General features: G+C 40.0%; 1 protein-coding gene across 1 annotated transcript in view; it reads right to left on the reverse strand.

Annotated features, from left to right (window-relative positions):
- The window catches only part of LOC124803239, a 366808-nt gene that overhangs the window by 61079 nt on the left and 278670 nt on the right, over positions 1-27059 (reverse strand). Inside the window, exons 6-7 of the mRNA XM_047264420.1 lie at positions 20297-20506; positions 9565-11202 (exon numbers count right to left, since the gene is read on the reverse strand). Coding sequence (XP_047120376.1) covers positions 9565-11202; positions 20297-20506 — 1848 coding nt within the window. The remainder of the gene's footprint in view (positions 1-9564; positions 11203-20296; positions 20507-27059) is intronic.

Raw genomic sequence — 27059 nt, forward strand, 5'->3', positions numbered from 1 at the left:
CTTTTTCCAAATCACACCCTGGGGATAAAAGGTGATAACTGTCACGGTGGAGCATGAAGCAAACAATGTGTGACTGTTGTACTGTGCTGTAATGCTGACAGCACTGAGAAGTTTCGTCCCTGTGTTATCGGTAAATTCGAGAAACCACGTTGTTTTAAAAACATAAGTAAAAACATAAACTTTACCTTGCATCTACTCTCACCACAATAAAGCTTGGATTGATGGCACATCATTTCACAAGTGGCTTCTTCATTTCAACAGTCAAATGGTTGCTCAAAATAGACACGTTCTTCTTACATTGGACAGATGTACTGCCCATAACATTCATAATCTGAAACTATCCAACATAAAGGTTGTTTTTTCCACCCAATGCCACAAGCCGCCTTCAGCCTTTGGACCAAGGCATAATCTCTCTCATAAAGAGAGCTTATCATAAGCGACTTGTAAGAGCTGCAATTTGTGCTGCTGACAACAATAGTGCAACCCCAAATTGGAATCTGCTTGACACAATAAAAGCCATCGCAGCAGCCTGGAACTCAGTATCGCCACATCATATAGGGAAGTACTTTAACAGGGCTTGGAGACATAGCAACACTGAAGATGACCACGAGTTAGAAGATGCCACTTCACCTGATGAATGGACAGTTCTGCAGGACGTTGCAAACCCTGCGATTAGTTTCTAAAAATTCATTAGTGTAGACGACGATGTTGCCGTATGTGCTTCTGTGAAATCGGATGTGGCAAAAGCTGTGAATGAGGTGCAAGAAGGGCCATCAGAAGAAACTGAAGAGGAAGAGAATACAGATACCATTCCACCTACCCGTCAGGAGATGTTTACAGCCTTGGACTGTTTAGAACGGTTCGCTTCAACATCCGACATCACTGCTGGGTTTACGGATGCTATCATTACAATTGGTTGTGAAATTACAAAATATTATCATTCCCATGAACGTCAGTGAACCATGACAGTATTTTTTCCAAGAAAGTAACATACATAATTTGTGAGTACTTGTCATTTTACAATCACTTTATAGTGTTATAAGTCTACAATAACGTGATTGATAGTGTAGTGCATTACATATTAGTGTACTGCTGTACATGTATACTAATTAAAATCTGTGTTTTTCACTTAACACGAATTTTTTTAACATGAACTCCTGATTTTTCGGTCCCTTCGGATTTGTGTTAATGAAGTTTTACTGTAATTTATTTTGTAAATATTTCATAAATTACCTCCTTTAGGAGCACATTACATGTATTATTATTTTGTCATTTGGAATAAACTTACCGTAAAAGCACACAATGTGATTTCATTGTAATTACCATAAAATATTTTCTCTTTGTATTATTTATTATTAATTTATTATTATGTAATACCAAAACCTACAATAATCTTTCACTGATATTTTAAAAACAACCCTTGTGTTTCATGTATTCCAGAATGCTTTTAACATTAAATTTGTTAACAAAATACACTCTGTCTCAAGATTAACAGAATGCACAAATTCCATTATTGACCAAATATTCATCTCAGAAACAAATTACAGAGTCACAAACAGAGTACTGAGCATGGGTTATAGTGATCATGAGGCACAGCTGCTGTGTATAGAAATGCCAACAAGTAGTAGCAGTTCTGAAAAAGTAGTTATAAAAAGAACCTTTTCTGAAGATAACATTAGAATTTTTAATCTCTTATTAGCAAAAGAAAACTCGAAAAGCATCACCCCTCAGAACAATGTTGATAGCATGTACATGAGTTTTCAGAGCATCTTTCTTCACTATTTTAATGTAGCATTTCCAAAAGTAGTGAAAACAGTAAAACATAATAATAAGCAATGGGTTACTAAAGGCATAAAAATTTCCAGTGAGAGAAACAGATTTCTGCAAAACTGTTGTAAGAAATATAGAGTAACCCATGAATTGACAGATTATTCAAAAGCCTAAAAAAGAATCCTTGGCAGACTAGTTAAAGAGGCAAAAATTATGTGGAATGACAATTTGACAAGAAATGTCTCATCTAACAAAATGAGATCCACATGGAGAGCTATAAAGAAAGAAACTTGTAGTTCAGCGCCAAAGAAAAAGAATGTTTCATTAACACTAGAAGGCTCAAAAGTCACAGACCCAAATTTCATTGTGGAAAAATTCAATGAATACTTCACTTCACTAGCTAAAGACCTGATCAGGTACACTGTCAAGGACCAGTCCCAAGTTTCTCCAGCAAGTCAGTGATCTCAACTGATTTTATGTATGTTTACGAAACAAACCCCAATGAAATTATAAGTAAAATTAAATCATTAAGCAATAAAATGTCAAGTGATCTTGAAGAAGTACCTGATTTCATATTAAAACCATGTGCTCATCAAATAGCAAACCCCTTGGCAAAAATTTTCAACCTCTCTTTAAAAACTGGTGTATTTCCAGATATTTTTAAAATAGCAAAAGTTTCACCACTGCTAAAGGAAGGTTCTTCTGAAAAAGTATCAAACTATCGACCCATATCACAGCTAAGTTCCTTCTCAAAACTTCTAGAAAAACTCTTCTATGACAGGCTTTTAAGTTTCATAAATAAATATGCACCTCTTACAGTACAACAACATGGTTTTAGAAAGTCGAAATCTACACAGACAGCGATTTTCGAATTCTTAGACTGCATTTTAAAATCCCTTGGTCAACATAAATTAGCTGCATGTATTTTCTAGACCTATCAAAAGCATCTGACATCCTGGACCATAACATTCTGCTTGAAAAATTAGAAAGATGAGGAGTAAGAGGTATAGCACACAGCTGATTGTGTTCATACCTAAAAAAAAAAAACGCAGGCAGAAAGTATCACTTCAGTTCGAATTCAAAAAAATGAATAAAACAAGAAACAACTCCTTTCTTTCCAGCGAATTATCAATAAAATATTGTGTACCACAGGGCTCAATCTTAGGTGCACTACTCTTCTTGATTTATGTGGACGACTTAGTTGAATATATGAGTCCCACAAAAACTGTTCTGTTTGCTGATGACACCAGCATGTTGCTCACTGAATCCAGTCCAGAAACATTGCAGTCCACAGCAGAAAGTTCTATGAAAATACTTTCTGAGTGGTTCACAAAAAACAAACTCATTATAAATACTGAAAAACCTGTTTGTGACAAATTTCATTTAATTCCTCCAACTAATCAAATGTCTAGTCAAGCACAATTAAAAATGATCCCCTAGAAAATGTCACAAAATTTGTGGGTCTATGGGTTCAGCAAGACTTAAAGTGGGACACACATATAAATGACTTGTCTAGAAAACTATCATGTGTGTGCTGTGGCCTAAGAATTTTAAAGGCTACAACAAGTAAAAAAACAGTACTGCAGGCATACTATGCACAGTTCCACTCACTAGTCCAATATGGGATCGTTTTCTGGGGATATTCAACTCACAGTGTAAAGGTTTTTAGAATGCAAAAAAGAGTTCTAAGAATAATTGGTGGCCTTAAAAAGATGGAGTCTTGTAAATCCCATTTTACTGAGCTTGGTGCTTGGTGTTCTAAATGTTTCAAGTTTATTCATTTATGAAAGTATCTTGTTCACTAGGGACTACCTCCTGAAAACAGGCAAACTGCTACAGAACAAAAATGTACACAACTATAGTACCAGAGGGAAATCAAATATACATCAAAAATATCACAGAACAACTACCTATCAGAGGAGCATAATTAACATTGGTGTAATACTACACAATAAGATACCAGAAGAAATAAAAAATGCTACTCATCCAATATTTAAAGCTAAACTAAAGGCATTTCTAATAAAGCACTGTTTCTATTCTGTCAGAGAATGTCTGAATATGTAACAAAATTAACTGTAATAGGTACCTCTTTTTAATTTGCCTACTATACTATGTATAGCTCTTTGACAAAACTGGACCAATAAAAATCAAACCAAACCAAATCAAATCTAACACCCTCCCATGATGAAACTTGAAACAGGTACAAAAATAAACTTTTTTGGTATGAAATGATTCCAAAAAATTTTGGGGGGAACATCAGCCTTATCAACTACATGGCACCTGAAAGTGAAGTGCAAGAAGTGCTATCTAATAAAAAAAGTATAGGAACTGAAGAAGCCTAAAGTCAAAAATAGTTTCAAGTCACCCCATTTTATGATAATATTAATAAGCAAATATACTGACGAAGTCTATTGCATGTACAAATGTTGACTGACTAATAAAGGACCTAAATCTGAATCCGAATTTATATATTCTAGAAGTTTCATACTGCTGCACACTCCACAGCAATGAGAAAGACTGAATGTGAAAATGTTTTTATGGCTAGAAGGAATCATTTCTAGGATGCATTGTTGAGGTAGTGATGTAAGTCCTGCTAGATATACTGAATTGTATCTTTATGCACCAGTGCCTTTATCTAGTTTACCAGAAAGTTTCCATGCTGCATCCGAGTTTTCAAATATGGGGACAAAGTCTCACTGCTGCCCACAGTTCGTTGTTGTGGCACCTAACCCAAGTGGTAATGTGTGCTGTGATCTGTTTCACAGCTATATTAAGATTAGCTGTGTTCTCAGATAGCTTTAATGAAGCGGTAAGGGGGTTATTAAACTTAATTTGTGCATACAAACCCAGTAACCCATATGGTAAGTCAAAACTAGGAAAGTGTCACACTTAGAACATTCAATTCAATTTAAGCAGAACATATTACTCAAATTTTTGTAGTCATTTTGCCATTAAGAGGGCATACAAAGAGAATTAGTAATAGCTTGCAACCACAATGGATACTAGAACTACGTCAATAGAATTCTCAAAAGTATTCTGTTGTGGTAAGCTCAAAAGTTTTAAAATTTGATTATTTGTCAAGATAAGTTAACTGAATGGGACTTAGAAACCTACATGTAGATACACATCCATATTCTGCCAACCACACTGAAATACGTGGCAAATGGTCCTTAGCATTGCATTACATGTTAGCTTTTCTTTCTATTCCAGTCGTGTAAGTGTGGGAGGACTCGCTGCTTATGCTTAAATGTCTCTATGCCTGCTGCAATTAGTTTATCTTCTTGATGCATGAAGGTGCAATGACACAAGTCAGGAGCAGTGCAGGTGCCACAAGGTCATTTCCAATGAAAGTAGGACTACATCAGGGATCTGCTCTCAGCAGCCCAATAGAAAAAGATGGAAGTGGGAGAAATGAGAATGTTAAGGTGGATGAGTGGGGTGACATGAAAGGACAGACTATGAAAAGAGTACATCAGGGGAACAGTGAAAGTGGGGCCCATGGGGAGGATGATCCAAGAAAACACGCTAAGATGGCATGGACATGTGCAGAGAAGAGGGGAGTACTAGATGGGGAGAAGAGTTGAAGACCTAGAAATTGAAGGATTAAGGAGAAGAGGAACACCAAAACTGAGATGGAAAGACTAAGTAGTAGGCGACCTAGGGGAGAAACGATGGCTCAGAGAAGAAGCACTGGATAGGCATTTATGGAAGAGAAAGATCCAGCAAAGCAACGCCGACCCCTCATGACGTGGGCAAAGGCTGATATCTCCTTGATGCATACCAGAGTGATATAGAAAAGGTTGAAGTATATAGCTAGATTCTTCACTAATAATCGTTCTTGAAATTTTCGAAGTAGGGTTTTGTAGAGTAACTTGCACCTGTCTTCAAGAGCCCACCAATTTAGATTTTCTTAAATATTTCTGCAATGCTCTCTTGTGAATCGTACGAACCTATGACCATTCATGCCCCCTTTCTTTGTACACATTCAATATCCCCTACTGGTCCCATTTGGTATCATTCCCACAGATTTGAGTAATATTCTAAAATGGTATGCACAAGCGGTCTCCTTAGTCAATTGACTGCATTTTCAAAGTATGCTACCAATGAATCGAAGAGTGCTGACTGCCTTACCTACAACCGTACCAGTGTAATGACTTCATTTCATATCCGTACAAATTGTTAGACCTAGGTAGTCTTATGAGTTGACTGATGCTAACTCATGCTGCAGTCATGAGATACCTCTTTTACCGGTTTTTAAAGTGCATAATTTCACATTTCAGTGCAATTAATGCAAGTTGCCAGTATTTGCTACACTTTGAAATTTTGTCAAGATCTGATTGAATATTTCTACAGCGTGATTCTCAGTACTTCATTACAAATAGTAGCATCATCTGCAAAAAGTCTTAGGTTACTATTCATATTGTTTGCCGCATCATTAATATGTACCACGAACTACAACATGAACATACATCCCTGGAGTATACCTGAAGTTACTTCTACTTCTCTCAATTACTCTTCATTCAAGTTAACATGATGTGACCTCCCTACCAGAAATCTTCAATGTAGTTACAAATGTTGTTTGATGTCCAATACAACAGTGCTATGTTTATAATGTTGGTGTGGAACCAAGTCGAATGCTTTTTGAAGTCAAAACATACTGCAGGCAAAAAGAATGCTGTTTACTTTTAGCAATTTAGCTGTCTCACAAGCGACTGACTCTAATCTTTATATCACCAAAAATAAACTGGGGTAGTATGTTGGTTTCTTCATTAGTAAACAAACATTTGAAAACAGGATACAACATTTCTATTTTTGCTTTACTACCCTTAATTTCATTTCCTGTGCCTTTTGTGAGTGTCTGGCCACTAATTTTGGTGGAACTGACAGCCTTTATATATGATCAGAATATCTGTGGGTTTTGATAGAGATCATTCAATGAAATTCTACCACAATAGTCATGGCTTCATGCATTGCCCTGTTGACAACCAAATGCTTTCATTCAGCATCTCTCAAATTATGTCCCTGAGCTTTGTTTTTCAGAAGTTGCTGTTTCTTTACGATTTTCTTTCCCAAACTTAAGCCACAGTTCTTATGAGTCCTCCTGCCCTGAGATAAGTGTAGAGTTCCTATTTGAGATGTGACACATAACTTACTAAACATATAAATCTTCCTAATTGCCCTTTGTATTTTATTAGTCAATATTGTTCCAAATGCCTCATTGTCATTCACACCAGTTTCAACATGGGCAGCCTCAAAACAGTCAGGTGTATCTTTGCCATTTATACTAATACATTTCTGTTCCAAATGCCTCATTTTCATTCATACCAGTTTCAATATCGGCAGCCCCAAAACGGTCAGGTGTATCTTTGCCATTTATACTAATATATTTCTATCATGAGTGAATTCACAAACTATTTGACCTAGATAGTTGTAAAGGAAGATTTAATGTTTCACAGGATGATTTGTCACACTCATCATTTACAAAACTGTAACTATCCCAATTGATTGTTGGGACGACTAAAATGGTTACATTGGGATGATGAACCTGGTGGTGGACAGAAAGATCCACTTACAATTTCATGCCCACCCTTGATTCTTGCCCAAACAATCTCTCATGCAGCACCTATGTTTCTCTCCGGGGCTTTTGAGTTAATTGTCTACTGTGACTAATACACCTTCTGACATACACTTACATTTACTCCACTAATTTTACTGCTCTTGATTCTGGGTTTTAGCCAATATTGTGTACCTAGTTTTATATGTGCTCCACTACTTTTTAGAACTCTACTACTTCTGGGACTTTGCAGCAAATGCTTCAGTAGTTGATCACTATGATTTTAATCATTTAATCTGTGGAACAGGGGGGGGGGGCATTTCTTTTAATCTTAGCCTAACAGCTCAGGGTCAGCACCCTGGGTGGCAGCTCTTATTTATAGTGCAACCCTGACTCATGTAGGAAAACTCTTCAATTCTCAATCTATGGTGTAAGTCAAGAATGTCACAAGCTAACTAGTCTCAGAACCTTTGAAGTCCCTCGTTAAAGCCTTCTGCACCACAAGATGATTCCTTCTACTCACCTCATAACCATAAGGAAACAATCAGTTCTGGTAGCAATGCTGCAGATTGTGAGCTTTGTAGAAGCTTGCACCAAGGCTGGTGTCCTCAACAGTCTCTGTCAGGCAGATGGAATGATCCAGATATGACCTTGGATCCCAGATGACAGGTATCATTCATTCCAAAGTGAACCATGATGTGCAGTTGATTTCATCTTGTTCCATCAATGGCTGCCAGAACATAGTGTTGAATAAGGACTCCCCACAGTGTGCACAAGGCGATTCTTCACATACCTTGCTGCTATTTGCTTCAGGGATGCCATTATTTGTCCTAATGTTTGAACTGCAGATGATTAATAGACTTCTAACCTTTTGCGACTTTCTTCCTCCTGACACAGATCACAGCAGGCTCCCCAACAAGTGAGATGCATCTCACTGGGCTCAGTTTCAGTTTCAGTGGAAGACAGCACCTAAAATTCATTGGGTAGCAGGATGAGTGTAGTACCCTAAATTCTCACTGGTCCCTGTCTTCCCTGTACAGAGGTCACAGGTCTACCACTGACATGCTTCTCACACTGAAAAGCAGTGATAAATCCTGTACTTCCTCCAGAGTAGACAGTATCCACTGCAGAAGACAATACTTTCAGTTGCTTTGGTATCAATGACATTTCAGCTAACACACTGATTCGACACAGGTTCCAATCTGCTTGATAGCTCTCACCTTAGAATTGTTTACAAATGAATCACTGTCATCATCAAAATCATTATCATTCTTGCTTTCACTTAAAAATTCCTCTAAAAGATCTACAACGTCTTCCTCAGAAAAGACTGTACATGAATAACTAGCCATCTTGCACCTATCAACCTGAGCGTAACAAAACCTTTGTTTCAACATGACTGCTATAGTTTGACATCGGAGTTAGCACAGGTATCCTTAGAGGGCAGTACTATGCAGTATTAATCTACGCTACTGGCAGATTGAAGAATGGAGCATGTGGGAGGTACGAAAAATCATATCGAACAAGGCTCGACATCAGAGTGGAAAACAATGTTGAGTGTCACTCATTGTTGGAGTAGGAAGGATTAAATCATATCAGAAATTAAAGTTTTGCAATGGGCTTATACCTAGGGGTAATCATTACCCCTCACATAATAATGAGATTACATATTTTCTGATCTAGAAAGACTGTTATGCCATTGGACAGGACAAGTAACAATCTGATTGCTTTTTCAGACAAAAGTTCATTGTATGACAGATAGCATATCATCCTGTTCTCACAGCTATCGGTTATATCCTTCCTTTAATTGTGCCAGTTGTTTCTGCTAGCATGCCATTCGATATTACTGTATGCAAGAAATGCAAGCATACAGGAAGCACAAAGAACATAGCAGCGTGCAGTGTCACATTCAGTCTTAAATAAATCTTATGTCCATGCAGAGAGGAAACTGGAATATTTATAATGGAGATGAGTTGCATGAATCTGCTGAACCTGTGTCCTCATTGTTGATGTTGAGAGGATTCACATCATTACTCTTGCCCACAAAACAAATCAGGGAACACTCTGTAAAGGGATCATATTATGATGCAGAAAAGTTTTTATAGTCACCTGGAGCCGCATGAGCCTTCAGTGATTGGCCTCTGAAATATTTGCTGCAAATAATTGAAATCAGCTACAGCTTAATTGTATTAGGAAAAAAACTGGCAGATAAGACAAGTTGCTACATAGTAAACATACTTCACCTTTTTAAAACAGCCTTCTGTTTGCACCACCACATTAGCACAACCCAGTGGCTGACCATCATATGGGAACATCCCTGAGGATGGTGTGAATATTGGATGCTGATGGTAAAGTTGAATATCATCCACAAGCTCTTGTTTAACACGTGTGCAAGGTGGATAGAATGGACACTCCACTCCACACCCAATGTGGCGACACAAAAACGGCTTTACTTCTTGATTATGCACAGGTAAATAGTTTGAAGGAAAGAGACTATAATGCAATGAGTGAACAGATTCATCTGATCTCTTCAGTTGTTGCACACAGTGTTCAATTATTTCTTGAGGTACTTTGTTCAATGCACCATCAAGGCGACCTTGAACTTGCACTCTCATCATTCGTCTGTTCACCATGTACCAGGCTTCAGCTATAAGTCCTTGCTGCTGCTGCTGCGTAGTAAGTCCCTGTGGCTGCTGTGAAGCATGTACTGCGACATCCTGATGTTGGACTAAACTACTGAATTTCTGATGCATTATTACTGGGTTGGCTTCACTATCAGACTCATCTGTAGTTGTATCACTGAGTGTTTCCACTGAATCATCACTTAGACTGTGAGGCGCCACAGTCAGCTGAGATGATATTTTGCTTGTTATGCCTACCTTGCCTTTACACTGCCCTTCTGAAGTGTCCTGTTGATCCATATGACTAGATGAAGATGGAGAGGCAACAATTCGTGTCTCTGCTGTTGGTGGTTGTGTGAGGTCCCTAGTGCATCTCTCTTCTTCATGTTGCAATTCTTTACTTCTACCTGCCACCTCTGGAAGTGATGACACATTATTTTGTTGAGCACTCCATAATTCCTGCCATGCCTTTTTGTATTTCTTTGGTGCTGGCTCTTGACAAGTCTCATAAGTATCACAAGAGACTTTGTGTCGGATCTGCGACACAAGTGGTTGACTGCATTCAGTGGTAGAGTGGGATGTCACTGTGACTTGAGTAGTATCAGGAACATGTTCTTCAACTGATGATTTGGGTGTATCCACAACAGCTGTTACAGTTGTTTCAACCACTGCAGTCTTCTCCCTTTCAGGTAGATGCATAGTATCTGTTGATGTGATCAGAGACTCTTCCTTGTTTGTTTCTGCCACCTGTTCAGGGGATGCTGTCACTGTTTCTACAGTTTTTACACACGAAATTTTTAAGTAGTCATCAGTTCCAACGTTAATAGATTTTCTTCGCTTTGCCAAATGCACCCTCTTACTTAAGTTGCTGTGTGCTCCAGCAACAGATTTTCTGTACTTGTAGCTCTTAGGAACCCAGTCCTCATCATCATAATCATCATCATCATCTTCATCTTCTTCATCATCATCAGCATCATTACTGGCATCTTCCTCGCCATCAACTGATGAAAGTGATACAGGGTTTCGCCGTTTGCGCCATTGCATGCTACTGTCAGGCTGGTCCACGTTCTGGCTAAAACGGAGAGAACTGTCCATTTGGCTCTCTCGACGGTTAGACTGACAGTCATTAGTACTGTGCCGCCTTCCACGTGGTCCTGGTTTCGGCGATGTAATGTCTTCATTAGCTGCATACTCTGCTGCAAGGTCAGAGCTCTTGCTCACTGTTAGGGTGCGCTTCACAATCAGCCTCAACGGTGGATCCTGCAAAATTCATATTACCTTATAACCATTTCAATAATATAATGTGTACATTAAGCTGAGTGTAACATAAGTGCTTACTATTTCTGAGGTGTATTTTATTTTGGTATATCAATGAAAACTGATGTAGCAACACAACAATATAACCAATGTGTAAGAAAACTGAACTACAGAGGCGTAAAACTACAGAGGCGTAAGACTACTGTTCACAGTGTATAAAATCTATACAAAGAAAATTCAAAAGTTGGATAGTCATGCTAATAGAAGTGCTACTCAACTCCCTCCAAAATTAAAATCTTGTATGCGTTTAGCAACGGACATCTTGATGTACACTATGAGCTGAGCACTAGTTCCATGTTTTCTTAACATGTCAGTACGTAGAATATGACCGGGCAGTTGACTATTTAGCAGTTAATAGTAACATCACATCCAGTTTGGTCACAGTAAGTTGACCCTTTTTCCTGGAGCAGCCGCTAGTGGAGAAAACTGGTGAGTTAGAAGATAGTCATGGGTATCCAAGTGTTGTATGCGTCATCTCTGCTTTCATATAAACGCAAAACATGGGTAATGGTGACTTCAGGGAGATGCCGGCACTGTCCTCCTTTAACTGTTCCTCATACCTCAGCAGTCCTACTGTGTGTCAAGGTACGCCTCCTGCCATTCATGACAGCCACCACACAAAAGGTCAGCTTATGCCCAAATAGGACACAAGTTTGTGTAACACAGGTGTATGACAGATAAAAACTCCTGTCTTGGTCCTGTAGGCTCATTTACGTAAGATGTTATAATTAGATTTTAAATTTCTCAGGGTTCTGTTTCCTAGATCCGTATCATTTTCAACTAGCATACAGATTTTGTATCTGACAAACATATTGACTAATGCAGCAGTGCACAATGTCTCCAATTTAGTGTATATAAAATGCTGTATGTTACAGAGATTGATAAGCATACATCTGTTTGTTTTATCCTCTGTATCAGATACCACTGATGATGGGCTACAAACCCAAATACCGGTTTGGCAAATATATATTTCTTAAGTGTGGCTCATGATGTACACCAAGACGTCCTTTATCAAATATTCAAAATGGATTCCATAAAGGTTGATTATAGACAGACTGCATATTCACAATGGTATAAATAATAAACAAAATTTTCAACCTTACATTACTTTTACTGATTTTGAAAAAGCTTTTCACAGATTAAAGAAGTGTGTCAAACCACATCTAACTGAGCAAATGTCCCACGTTTGCTAACAATAATTGAAAGTATGTCTAATGAAAAACACATAAGAATATTATATTGCACTGCACATGACCCTACGCCCTGTGAACCCATTTCTTTTTAATACTTAAACTGACAATGTCATTAATGATGGACAATGTAAAACACAGTAATTTTAAAATTACAGCAATTTCTCAATTATATGGGTGCAAGTTAGCTGGCTTGCAGATTATACTATGCGCACAGTGGACGAAGTTCTGAAAATAATAAAAACAAAGCCTGCACTATTCTTATATAATTAGACTGAATATTTTTGATTAGAAAATGCTATGAGACACACGACTCATGTTTTCCCACTAGAAGTCGATGTGAGCCCCAATCTCACATTTGGGCAGTCCTGAAATATTTTTCTACTTTTCACATTTTATCTTCAGATAAATGTGCGGAGATTTCCTCTATTTACTTGCTTAAACCTTTCTCTTGGAGCTAAGGGTCTGCAATTTCTGACTCATGTAAAGCTGACAGTAATAGGAAATTGGCCACTGACAATGACTGTTAACCTGTATCATATTTCTTGCTGCTGCTGAACATACAAGCAGTTTTCATGTGCTAGGAAGACGACAGGTAAACCCATATTTGTTCTAATAATCTAACAAAAATTAGAAGTAATAGATAAGTTAGAAAGGAAAAGATCTGCAGTACTTTATTTTAAGCTTTCTTAGGATTATGGGAATGGCAATCAGAGGCTTAAAGAAAAATAAAGAATGGTAGATCTGTTAGGCTTCTTGCAATTTAACCTTGATTTCCAGTTCTTTACCTTTAATGGAAAAATTTATGGAATGGGAGATGGCTTAGCAATTGGTAATAGTTTATAAAGCAACTTGTCAAGAATATTCTTCAATTATTTGAATGTCAAAAATATTCCTCAATTACTTTAAATTTAACTTTCTTGGGGCATTTCCCAATGCAAAAGAGAAAATAATCTGCGAGATCTGTTAGAAAAGTATCCAACCTTGGGCCAATAAAAAAAAAAAAAAAAAAAGACTGGCTTACCTAGAGCACTGGACACCTAATCACCCTCAAAGTAGTTCCCTTTGGACTCCATATACTTCTCCCAACGGTGCCATCATTGTTGGAAGCATGCCAAAAAAGCCTCTTTTGGAATGGCATTTAGCTCGGTTGTCATTGCTGCCATAATGCCCTTTCTTATTTGAAATCATATTCCTTTCAATGGCCTCTTGTATTTAGGGAATAGCTAGAAGACGCACGGGGCCATATCAGGAGAGTAATGAGCCTGTTGAAGCACAGGAATCTGGATTTGAACCAAAACATTCTGAATCAAGTCCAAGGAATGTGCTGAAGCACTGTTGTGATGGAAGTACCAATTTCCTGTTGTAAGGGCTCTTGGACGGCACAGCAACACATAGGTGACGGAGGACATCCCTGTAGTGCTCTTTGGTGATCGTTTGACCCTGTGGTGCATACTCATGGTGTACCACACCACAGGAGTCAAAGAGAGTAGTCAGCATCACTTTGATATTGCTGCACACTTGGTGGGCCTTCTTTGGTCTTGGCGATAAGGGATGCTTCCACTGTGACGAGTGGGATTTGGTTTCCAGGCCGTATCCACATGCAGAGGATTCACGGTCAGTGATTACAGTGTTCATGAAGTTGGGGTCATTGTTTGTAGAGTCCAGCATGTCCTGTGGGACTTCCACACAAACTTGGTTTTGCTTCACTGTCAGTAGCTTTAGCACAAATTTCATCAGAACTCTCTTCATGCCCAAATCTTTGATCACAATGGAAAAAGTGCTGATGCCCACCTCTTCCGCAATTTCTCTGATAGTCACATGATGGTTCTGCATCACCACAGCATTCATTTTGGCAGTGACCTGGTCTTTTCAGCATGTTGATGGGCGACCAGAGAACTGCTAGACTCCACCAATGTGCAGCCATCTTTAGGCCAGTTTTACAATTCCTTACTCTGTGTGATGCCCATAGCATTGTTACTGAAATCTGTCTGAATCTTCCAAATGGTTTTCACTTGGCTGTTGTCCAATTTCTGGCAAAATCCAATGCAGTAGCACAGTTCCTTGCAATGAAAAAAAGATGTGAGCACTTCACACTACCTCACTCAACTGTTGCTTGCCTGCAATTGATAATATTGACGGGTGGGAAAAAATTCATGCATGCGCATGAAGGATAAAGGTCGCTCGTGCAAGTGCACTAGATTCAAATCCATCAATTGTTCACAAAAAACAATAAGGTTGGATACTTTTCTAACAGAACTCATGTTGACGTCAATGTAGTCTTATTTAGAGGTACCAAATAAGATTTATATGACATAACTGACAAACTTAATCAGATAAACCCAAAATTATATTTACATTTGAGCATGAAAACTGATGGCAGCATTAATTTCCTCAATTTGTCAGTCTGTAGATCAACTGGGAATGTATTATTAAAGTCCACAGAAAGTCTATGTGTCCAGGAATCATTATTGGTTATTTGTGGGGATATTTTTCTGTAGGAGATAAAAGTAACAAAACTGTGGAACTGGTCAGATATTATATTTCACAGAATGCTTTTTTAATTTACAATTATAATTGTATTTGCTTAAGCATAAAACACGTAGAAAAGATTCCGTTTTTGAAATGTGGTATAGTATTTATTGAAGATGGCCTGAATAAATGATTTGGAATCTTTAACAAATTAGAATTCAAAATTATTTCCTTAACCACATAAGCTGCATAGAAAACATTGCTATGGTAATGTAAACTATTTTGCTGTTTCAGTGCGCTTCACAGCCTACAGTGAACCTATTACATACAATACTGGGCATTAAAATTGCAATACTAGGAAGGCCAGCAAATGATGAAAGTTTACTTACGTGCTTTTACAATAAACCAGTAAAAATGATTTATTAAACTTACAGGTGACTCGAGGCTGTACAAGATGTGATACATAGTACACATAGCTGCCATCTCTAGGTCAACAATGGCTCTAACCCAGCTGGGCATCAAGTCAAACTGATCTCAGATGACAGATACGGAGCATTCCACACTGGCCCGACTCCGTGCCAGAATTCGTTATCAATCGCAGTGGCTGGTGAGGATCGGCTTGCCCGTCTCTCGACAACCCACAGCCAGACAATTTCAGTGGGTGAGAAATTTGGAGTATGAATGAGGTGCTACCCAAAAATCTGAGAATTTCACTGTACCAGTGAAATCAGTAGCAATACGATGTCTCCAGGTACACATCTTCACTACTGTGGCACGAAGTTGCATCATATTTGGTGCACACAGTTGCGAGTTGTCATGGTACGTGTCAGGACTTGTGCAAATTGTGGAATGTATAACGTGATGGAGCAATGGATTTGCATCAAATTCTGTTCAAGTTGAATACAACTGTAGCTGAAACCCACCACTTGTTGACAGGGGCATTTGGTAAGAGTCCAGTGAGTTGAGCAACAACATTTGAGTGATTGAAGTGCTTCAAGGAAGGCAGAGAATCTGTGGAAGATGACAAACATTGCAGTTGACTGTCAACATGCACAACACAGGGCATTATAGTGAAACTGCATGGCATGATTCACGAAGACTGAAGGCGGACAATTTACAGTGTTTGTAACAGACTTGTGGATACCACACAGTACATGTCAATGAATTCTAGCCAACAAACTGAACACGAGACAAATTGCAGCAAAGTTTGTCCCTCATCTTCACAGCATCAACCAAAGAAACCTCAGGATTCAGACGTGCACTGAGCTGCAACCTAGAGTGGAAGAGTGACCAAAATTCTTATCCAGAGTCATAACAGGTAATGAATCTTGGGTCCATGGTTTATGACCCTGAAACAAAGCAGCAGTTATCACAATGGAAAATGCCATGCTCTCCAAGGCTGAAAAAAGCTCGATAGGTTTGCAGCAACATGAAGTTAATGCTGATCTTTTAGTTTTTTGACATTCTACATCTACATCTACATCCATACTCTGCAAGCCACCTGACGGTGTGTGGCGGAGGGTACCCTGAGTACCTCTATCGGTTCTCCCTTCTATTCCAGTCTCGTATTGTTCGTGGAAAGAAGGATTGTCGGTATGCTTCTGTGTGGGCTCTAATCTCTCTGTTCTCATCCTCATGGTCTCTTCGCGAGATATACGTAGGAGGGAGCAATATACTGCTTGACTCTTCGGTGAAGGTATGTTCACGAAACTTTAACAAAAGCCCATACCGAGCTACTGAGCGTCTCTCCTGCAGAGTCTTCCACTGGAGTTTATCTATCATCTCCGTAACGCTTTTGCGATTACTAAATGATCCTGTAACGGAGCGCGCTGCTCTCCGCTGGATCTTCTCTATCTCTTCCATCAACCCTATCTGGTATGGATCCCACACTGCTGAGCAGTATTCAAGCAGTGGGCGAACAAGCATACTGTAACCTACTTCCTCTCATTTTCGGATTGCATTCCTTAGGATTCTTCCAATGAATCTCAGTCTGGCATCTGTTTTACCAACGATCAACTTTATATGATCATTCCCAGATAATTTATGGAATTAACTGCTTCCAGTTGCTGACCTGCTATTTTGTAGCTTAGGGAATAGTGCATAAGGAGTTTGTTCCAACTGGTCGAACTGTAAATGGGCAGTTTTATTGTGAGGTTTTGAAGCGAATGAAGAAAAATTGTTGGCCCAAACGGCCAGAGCTGTGGAAAAAAGAAGACTGGTTGGTGAACCATAACTATATACTCAGGCACACATCACTCGTTTGGAAAAAATTCCTGATCAAAAACAAAATGGCAATGGCAATGGCAATTGAAGACATTCGAGTGGAATCACAACGGGTCCTGAACGCCCTCCACCCTGTGGACTATAAGTGCTTCCAAAAATGGGAAGAACTCTGAAACCGTTGCACACAAGCTTGAGTTGACTACTTTGAAGGTGATAGAGGACTTTAGGATATAAGTGTATTTCTCTGATTTATACAATGAAATTCTCACATATTTTGGGTAGCACCTTGTACTGACCAGGGTAACTGTGGACCGCCCTCTGTATGAGGTAGGACAGAACAGCTCTGAGAACGTGCGGTTTCCATTACGTCGATGAAAGATAACATCGTGGGGGCCTCAAATATAGGGCACAGCCACCAGAGTTAAACGAACAGAAGTGTCATGGCTGCTATTTAAATTACTGGCCACGCGAATTAGATGATCACATTGTGTACTCAATGGTTCCACACCATCGTGCCAGGTGCTGATGCTCTATGACAACAACAAATGCAGTCTGGCAATGTTCATTCTCCTCAAAGCCTTGGCACCCTAATGCAACCACTGTGACACTGTACAGAGAGTCAGGACTTAGAAAAGACAAAGTGTCACCTCTCTCTGCTGCTGCTACTTCAATGAAGCCTCCATACGGAATCTGTGCTGCTCCAGGCATCATCGCACTTGTGTGTGTGTGTGTGTGTGTGTGTGTGTGTGTGAGAGAGAGAGAGAGAGAGAGAGAGAGAGAGAGAGAGAGAGAGTGAAAAGGGCCCACTTCCTCAATCAAGGAACATGATGTGACTATCCTTGCACAGTCTAGTAAACAATATATAGGTTGACTCTTACACAGAAGGTTAAGTACCCAGCCACTTTTTACAATGCTATTTATTTATTGAAAAAAAAGCACTGTTACCGTTTTAGAACCAAAAGGTTCATCTTCAGATGGCTAGTTCACGTTTTACATTATATTTCGTGTTTTGTTTCCTAACCTGACGAAACTTCCTTGGGGTGGTGATGCCCTACAACGAAAATAAGATGTGAGACAACGTCTTTTTAATTGTAATTGTGCCTCATGACAATTTTAAGTGATGTAGACAAATTATTATTATTAAATGAAAGATGTTTTGGTTACGTAAACAAATAAATAGCATTGTAAAAAGCGGCTGGTTACTGTAATATTCTGTGTAAGATTCAAACTATATTTTGTACCCAGCCACGGGCTCAAAATGCCAGTTTTTGACAAAATAGAACTAGTAAACAATGTTTGTCCTCCAAGTCACTAGTCATGTGCATGGCATTGGGTATTCACATGGCAGTTGTGGAATCATCTACACCACAGACTCAATACAAAGTCAAATTCCAACAAACTCTGGTAGACCTTTATCTTTATGTGCCAAAACATTATGACCACCTGCTTAATAGCTTGTTAGTCCATCTTCGGAATGAGAGTTTTTTGGTAGGTTTGTGGAGGAATGTGGCATTAGATGTATATGCAAGGGTCATGTAATTCACTTAAATAATGGGCCACTGATTTGCGTACAAGGTGATGGCACCTGATAGCACTGAGATGTGTTCCACTGGATTTACATCAGACGAATTTGTCACCGAGACATCAGTGTGAGTTCACTACAATGCTCCTCAAACCACTGTAGCAAGGTTCTGGAACCAAGACAAGGACAATTATCCTGCTGAATGATGACATCGCCGTTGAGGAGGACATCGACCACAATGCGATGCAGGTCGCTTGCAGCTATCAGCGTGTCTTCGAATACTACCACAGGTCCCATGCAAGAGTAGGAGAATATCTCCCACAGCATAATACTGCTCCCAGCAACCTACGTCCGTGGCATGCTGCACGTTTCGAGCCACTGCTCACCTCAATGACGGCATCTGTTGAGACGACCGTCAAGCTAGTGTAGCACAAAAATGATTCACCCATTTCTCATTGACCTATGGTCTCGTGCCAACTGCAGTCGTAACTGACAATGTTGCTGGGTCAACAAGTGCACATGTAGAGGTGGTCTGCTGTGAAGCTCCACGTTCAACATTGTACGACGATTGGTGTGCACCAAAACACTTGTGTGTGCACCAGCATTGTGCTCAAAAGGGATGCCACAGGTCACTGTCTATCCTACTTTACACAGCAGACAAGCCTCTGAGCCAGACATTCTGTGAAGAGTCGTGGGCATCTGACAATTTAGCAGCTAAATGTAGTTTCACCGTCCTCATACCTCTTTGCGTATACACCAGTGACAGTAGTATGTGAGCATTTGACCAGCTTTGACGTTTTCAAGATACTCTTTCACACACTCTGCATAATAATTATCTCCCCTTTGTCAAAGTCGCTTATCTAAATGGATTTCCCCATTTGCAGCCCATATCTTCACCAGGGTTATCCCCCTTACGTGTCTTCTATATTTACACACTTTTGTTACTGTGTCAAGTGCCCACAGTGCTATCGTAGTGGGCAGTGGTCATAATGTTTTGGCTGATCTGTATGTAAAACATCTCACAAAGAACCGACACTCAAAATTGATTCTGAAAGTGGAATATGCAGCATAATCATTGGAGACAGTCAGTGGGTTGGTTGATTTGGGGGAGGGGCCCACACAGTGAGGTCATCGGTCCCATCGGATTAGGGAAGGATGGGGAGGGAAGGCAGCTGTGCCCTTTCAGAGGAACCATCCTGGCATTTGCCTGAAGCAAGTAAGGGGAATCAGGGAAAATCTAAATCAGGATGGCTCGATGTGGGTTTGAACAGTCGTCCTCCCAAATGCAAGCCCAGTGTGCTAACCACTGCGACATCTCGGTGTCGGTGTTGTTGACGACTCGGGTCATCGGGCATTCTGTCAGCATCGTACTTGCGCGATATATCGTGCAAGTACCACGCTGATATCCGACAGACCGCCCGACAACCCGATATGTGATTAGATCGCTGGGAAAGCCTGAAGAGTTACATTGGTGATGTTACTCAGAGTTGAACTGAAACCTCTGCATAGCCAAGCACATAGTAGCACATTCACTGCATGCCACGTCCACGGTGTTGCAATCTTAACTCCACAACTGCACCCGGAACATTGTAGCCTACACCCGTGACCAATAGCTTTGCACTGTTTGTACCTGTCCGGACAGGGGCTGCAGCGTCCACTGGACGCAACAGCGGCCGCTGGCCTCGGCAGCGCGCCGAGCCGCTGTGTCCCTCAGACCCTTCTTGCGGTGCGTGTCGCGGGCTACCGCCGCCACCTCCTCGTCCACCGTGCTGTCAGCCAGTGCTGCAGCAGGCCGACGACGACGGCCGGGCTCAGCTCCTCGCCGCCGGCGTCCTCCCCCCTGAAAACACAGACAGCGACTCGTGACTACAAGAGACTACAAAGTCTACAAAAGATCACACAGCAATACCACTGCCTAACACATAGTCCATATATAACACACACCGCGCATGTCCCGTATCTCGACCGAGTTAACGGTTGAAACCAACATCTCAGTCACGTGACGCGGGGCAGAAAGCTGAGTTCCATTCATTACAATTACATGCTGTGTGAAGTGGAGCTGACAGTTACAGTTTCTCTGATTTATAGCTGAAATCAAGTACTGATTTTGACACTTCAACGAACTGTGGTATTACTCTTACATATGTAGTAGTCCAGTTAACCTAATTTCTCCAAAATTCCTGATAATAAAGCAATGGTAATCGTTTTTACACGTGGTCAAGTTGAAACGTATTGACAGTTCTTTTAACAAGCGACAAAATGACTGTTCTTTGGTGTATACTTTTGATTTTGTTTTGCACTGTGAATCTTGTACTTCACCACTTCCACAGGGCTAGAAGACAAAATAACAATTTCGAAAGCAACATTAGTTTTCTCCCCGACTAGGGGCCTCCCGGCCAATGATGCCATATGCTAATTTCCATTAGTTTTCTAACGATTCCACAATATGTCTGAAATGCTTAGTAAGCTTTTGTAAGAATGGAAATTCGTTTATGTGCATAATGTCAGGTATTTACCCAAATTTAGCAGAAATGTTTTCTGACTTAATCTAGTACTGACACCGGAACGATATCACGATAGGTAGCGTAATATATTACAAAACACTGATTATACTGATATAGTGAGCTAGTCGTCTCAAAAGCTTAATAATTCAACAACTTTTAAATCCAAGGATCAACATCCAGCCTAACTTTCAACTTATGGAGATACCTCTGCAAGTATTTTAAAATAATTCACTTACACAACTAAGATTTTGGGTCAATTCTAGAGTGCGATCCCAGACGTCAGCTTTGAGCAATGACGTCATACCAAGGGCAGAGAAGCTACATAGAGGCAATCTCTGAAAGCGACTAATCATATTCATGAACAAACGAATGTGGCGTACGATAAAATTACACAGTTCACGTGATTAATTACTTGGCCACAAATTGTACCGACAAGAATTAAAGGTAACGAAAATAAATAAAAATAGCAAAAGAGGAGTATACGAGTCTAAAAAAATAATTATCGTAATTTATGCGAGTAAGAAAAGCACAGAGAACCTTTAAATCCAATACAGTATAGCGCATGGTGAAGTCATAATATTGTGAATCACCGTTAACTTTTAATACTAATTGTTAAATCTACACAAGTAATGAAATTTGAGAAAAAGTAGAAATAAAAAAATACTGAAATCGGTAATTCGAACTAACCTATATAGGTTAATTCTAGTTACACTAAAGCGTTAAAAGATTTCTGCATATGGTATTACTATCTTCATTACTATGAAAAAGAGAAAAATTCGGAAGCTGTACCTACAATACTTATTAGTTTTCGTAGTAGTTCTGAGATCAATAAGAAACCCTACAAAAACGTAGTCCACAGATTTAATGCAAAAATATCCAAAATTATAAACCACTGAAAAGCTGGAATCGGTAGCAAAAACTGACCTCCTATAGTGCCAATTCTAATTATCGATTCCAGCTATGTAATTGCCCTCTGAACTACTGCAAAAAAGTTACTAATATTGGAATCGGTAACTAAAATTGATCTATATAGAAGGTCAGTTCTAGTTACCTGGTGCAGTTTTTGCTATACGAGGTGCGACAATAAAGTAATGAGACTGATGTGAAAAAAATGGTGCTTACCAATTTAGTCAAGTTTAGTGTTGTCTCCTTCAAACTAGTTCCCTTCTGATTGCACACACTTTCTCCAGCGCTTCTACCACTGATGGTAACATTTCTGAAACTCATCTTCTGTAATATCCTCCAAGACCCTAGTCACAGCTTTTTGGGCATCTTATGTTGTTTGAAAGCGGTGTCCCTTGACCGCCGTTTTGACTCTTGGAAATAGAAAAAATTCGATCGGAGCGATATCTGGTGAACAAGGTGGCTGTGGTTTGCTCTAACAGATCGGCTGCCACATTTTTCCGTGTTTCCCTTTGGGGCCCATTTTTGCACTAATCTTTCTCATACCAAGATCTTCAGTTATTATTAGACGAACCGTTTCTCGATTGATGTTCAGTTCTTCTACAATCATTTTCACGGATAATCTTTGATCAGATCGTACGAGTTCACGCACCCTGGACAAGTTGACATCCGTCCGTGAGGTTGATGGTCGTTCACTGCGGTCTTCATCTTCAACATTCGTTCTGCCTTCACTAAACATTTTATGCCAATGAAAAACTTGAGCTCTTGACATAACCTCCTCTCAAAAAGCCTTCTGAAGCTTATCGTAAGTTGTCGTCGCGTTTTCACCCAATTTAACGCAAAAAGAAATGGCATACCATTGTGCAATATTATGCGGTTCGATTTCCGTGACGAGACACACAAACACGTATTAACTTATTACACCACAAATCACGACTCAACAGTTGCATCGTGTGCCGCTAACATGACGTGCCACCCTCAGGCACGTGTGGGTGCAGTATTAGCACTTGGTGCTTTGCCTGCTAGTCCTGACTCATAGGAGAGTGGGGGAATCTTACGGATAGGCTTTTCGTAATAGACGGAATTCGTCTAGGTCTTTTAAGATGGGTGACTGACGGAGGAATGCACACATACCCTCGTCGAGTAAGTCGGAACCAGGAGATTTGGGTGGGTCAGGCGGAGGAGCTTCGCACCGACCCGTGAGGGACGCCCCCACCGACCCACCCCCCGGCTGAGCTTATAGACCAAAGTCAAAGATATTGTGCCTACGCAAGCCTGAAGGGTTTTAGTAGTCCTCCTCGAAGCGCTCCACATCTCGCAGAGAAAATCAGTCTCATTACTTTATTGTCGCACCTCGTACACCGCAGTAGTTTTAGAGAGGAACTACAAATGTAGAAATGGTATTACGTTTCAGTGTATACAGCTGCAAAAATATGATTCTTCAGTTTCTCCCGGCGTATTTGTTGCTCGAACAGTCCACGGGTATACTGCCGGTTCATAGTGTCCAACGGGCACAATATTTCGACGATCAGACATGTCGCCATCGTCAGGTGCGCTGACGAACTCAGCTCCTGAGGGCGGGCGGCCGATTTAAGTCCCCTCCCCACGCGGGCCGCTCTCTTCGGCGTCCGCGCCCGCGCGCCGGCGGTTGCGAAGACGTGGGCGTCGGAATCTGTCGTAGCCTCGATGTGCTTGTTACGTCCGCCCTGGTCGCCAGTTCGTACTTCTTGCTGAGAGTCTTTTTAATTACATTCAATGCCGGGTCCCAAGCCTCACTGAGATTGTAGCCGCAATCTCGGTTGATAAAATGTTCCCTGCTGCGAATTTCGATAGTCTCCCTTATAACGCTGTCCCAATATTTAGAGGTCTGAGCCAGGATCTTGGTACGCTCATAATCCATCTCGTGTTTCTCGGACAAACAGTGCTCTGCTACCGCCGACTAATTTGGATATTTCAGTCGAGTGTGCCTTTGATGTTCACGGCAACGATCTTCGATGGTGCGTACTGTTTGTCCGATATTAGTCTTCCCACACTCACAGGGAATTTGGTAAATGCCGGCCTTCCTCACACCGAGGTCATCTTTCACACTTCCCAGTAATGCCCGTGTTTTATTGGGCGGGCAAAAGACGGTTTTAACTCAGTGTTTCTTTAATATACGGCCGATTTTCCCCGATAGTGCGCCATTGTACGGAAGTTCGTCAGCGCACCTGACGATGGCGACATGTCTGATCGTCGAAATATTGTGCCCGTTGGACACTATGAACCGGCAGTATACCCGAGGACTGTTCGAGCAACTGCAAAAATAATTTACATGTGAATCATGAAACCCTTGGAATCTGCAACTGCAATTTACCTACAGAGGTTAATTCCAGTTATCGATTCCAATATTCTTTATTTTTTGTAGATATTCGTTTGTCATGCACTGGCTTTTCTTTTAGGATCTAGTGTGTCGGTTTCTCCACATTTTGTGCTACTCTTTTGTATTTGTTGCGATTCGTTTAATTTTCCCGTTTCATACATTCTAGTTTCTCCCCCAGTCAAAACCCCAACTTTCCCGCGCTTCTCCCGTTAGATTCAATAATTAACATAAAATTAACGCTATTTTATAACAGTATGACTTCACAATGTGCCTTACTGTAATGCAATTTAAAGGTTCTCTGTGCTTCTCTAGTCGCATAAATTACGAGAATACTTCTTACCAGAGATGAAAATTTGTTTTAATTCTTGTTCTTAATTGTTTTCGTTATCTTCTTCGTTTCGATGTAATTCATGACTAAGTAAATAACTGCGTGAATGTAATTGTAATTTTATCGTATGCTACATTTGTACGCACATACACAATATGACCCGTTGCTTTCATAGATCGATTATAACTAGCGTCTTTGCCTTAGGTATGATGTCATTGCTCAAAGCAGATGAATGCAATCGGACACTAGAATTTATCCGAGGTTTTCGTCACTTTACCTTATCTGTAGGATACAAAAGAAGACTTAGCTGACCATATGTGAAGGTCTTTACTTCTGCATCTAGTAAAAAGTAAACAATTGATCTGTAACAAAAATATCATAAATTGTGCACTATAAATACGTAATGACATACTCAGCCGGCCTACGTCGCCGAGCGGTTCTAGACGCTTCAGTCCGGAACCACGCTGCTGCTACGGTCGCAGGTTCGAATCCTTCTTCGGGCATGGATGTGTGCGATGTCTTTAGGTTAGTTAGGTTTAAGTAGTTCTAAGTCTAGGGGGACTGATGACCTCAGATGTTAAGTCCCATAGTGGTTAGAGCCATTTGACATACTCAGCTTCGTGCCCGAGTCAGGTGACTTAGATGTTAGTTTCGGTGACGTTATGTGCAATCTATGTTATCTATGGTCTAATACATACACTCACTACACTCTCTGGTGTGAAAGTAGTTCCCGTTTGACAGCTCGAGCTACACTAGCGCTCCAAGCGGTGGCAAATCAGTATCACATGCGTCTAAGGATAACGATTGTTTTTAGTTATTTTCAACTTAATCAACGAAATAGCTGTTACATTTTTGCTTTCCATGTATTATTAAATTACTAAGAGACGTGAATTATCGTGGAATACATTTAAAAACATCCTAACCACACCGATTCACCGACATAAGCTGCAACTTATTTATGAAGAAATACTATCGAATATCAACAATAGAAAAGTCAGGATGGAATGTAACAATATTATGAAAAGGATCATTGCTACTCATTATAACCGGAGATGCTGTGTCGCAGATAGGCACAACAAAAAATTTGAACGACAAGACCTTCGTCGGAGATAAAACACACACACAATGATCGCAGTCTGATGTGACCTCAAGAGCCAGAGATGTGTGAGTGTGTGTGTGTGTGTGTGTGTGTGTGTGTGTGTGTGTGTGTGTCGAAGTTCATTTTCCGATAGTGTTTTTGTTGTGCCTATTTGCAACTCGGCATCTCCGCTATATGGCGAGTAGCAACCAGCCTTTTCATAATATTGTTACTTTCGAATATGTATATATTTGCAGCTAACTCCTCTGAATGCATGAAAATACAAAAACATAATTTCATGCTTGAGAAGCATATATTTCTGTTGCCAACTGTTATTATGACATTCACTATCATTGGCCCTTAAAAAATTTTTTGTGAAGTCTAATGATTCGCCCATTCTTACACTTTACTCGACCTTCTAATACATGAATATTGTTGTGAATGTAATTACTTTTAGTTCAAAAGCGAATGTTGAGGATTTTTGGCACAATTGTGGAATTGGTTTCTTCTGTGCTGGAAAACGGTTTTATTGCTTTTGACGATTAATCATCTCGTCTGTGTGGTTTTTCCTTAAGCGACATTTGGGGTGACTTATTTGGTACGTTAAATAATGTAGCTCTTAATTCCGTATAGGTTTCCTACGTTCCACATTCACTGATTTGGCCAAAAGTGTAGTGAACAAAACTCTGCTTTGTTGGGTAGATATACCAAGTTTGTCTGCAAAAGGTCGGGTCTTCTGCTATTTACTAGTAATTTCTTGTTATTAAAGAAAAGCGACATTATTCAGCAAACGTCTGTACGTAAGAAGAGAGTCGTAAATCAACTGTCCCGTAATGTACCGCTTAGTACCTCCCAGGTCCTTGCAAAACTAAGCAATGACAAATGTGGCGTCATTTTTTTTGTTATTTTCTATTTTTATGTCACCACGCACAATCCCTACCGTAAAACATATGTTAAAAATCAATATAAAATTTAATATTCGCTCTCAACCGATATTATAAGAGGTGAACAGCTGTAGTTGTGGTTGTGGACATAAAGTCGCCTGCAGCAAATATCACCTGCCCATCAACACACAATTAATAGCACGCACTGTGCCTCTCGCTCACCCCCACCCTAGTCGAAGCAAGTATTTTTTTTATTTTTTTAAAAAAGAAGTTACTTTCGAAGTAAATTTCCTTTTTCTCAGGATGAATTATATTATGTGTGGATGAATTTCTTATC

This window comes from Schistocerca piceifrons, chromosome 6 (genome assembly GCF_021461385.2).
Source record: "Schistocerca piceifrons isolate TAMUIC-IGC-003096 chromosome 6, iqSchPice1.1, whole genome shotgun sequence".
NCBI classification, from domain to species: domain Eukaryota; kingdom Metazoa; phylum Arthropoda; class Insecta; order Orthoptera; family Acrididae; genus Schistocerca; species Schistocerca piceifrons.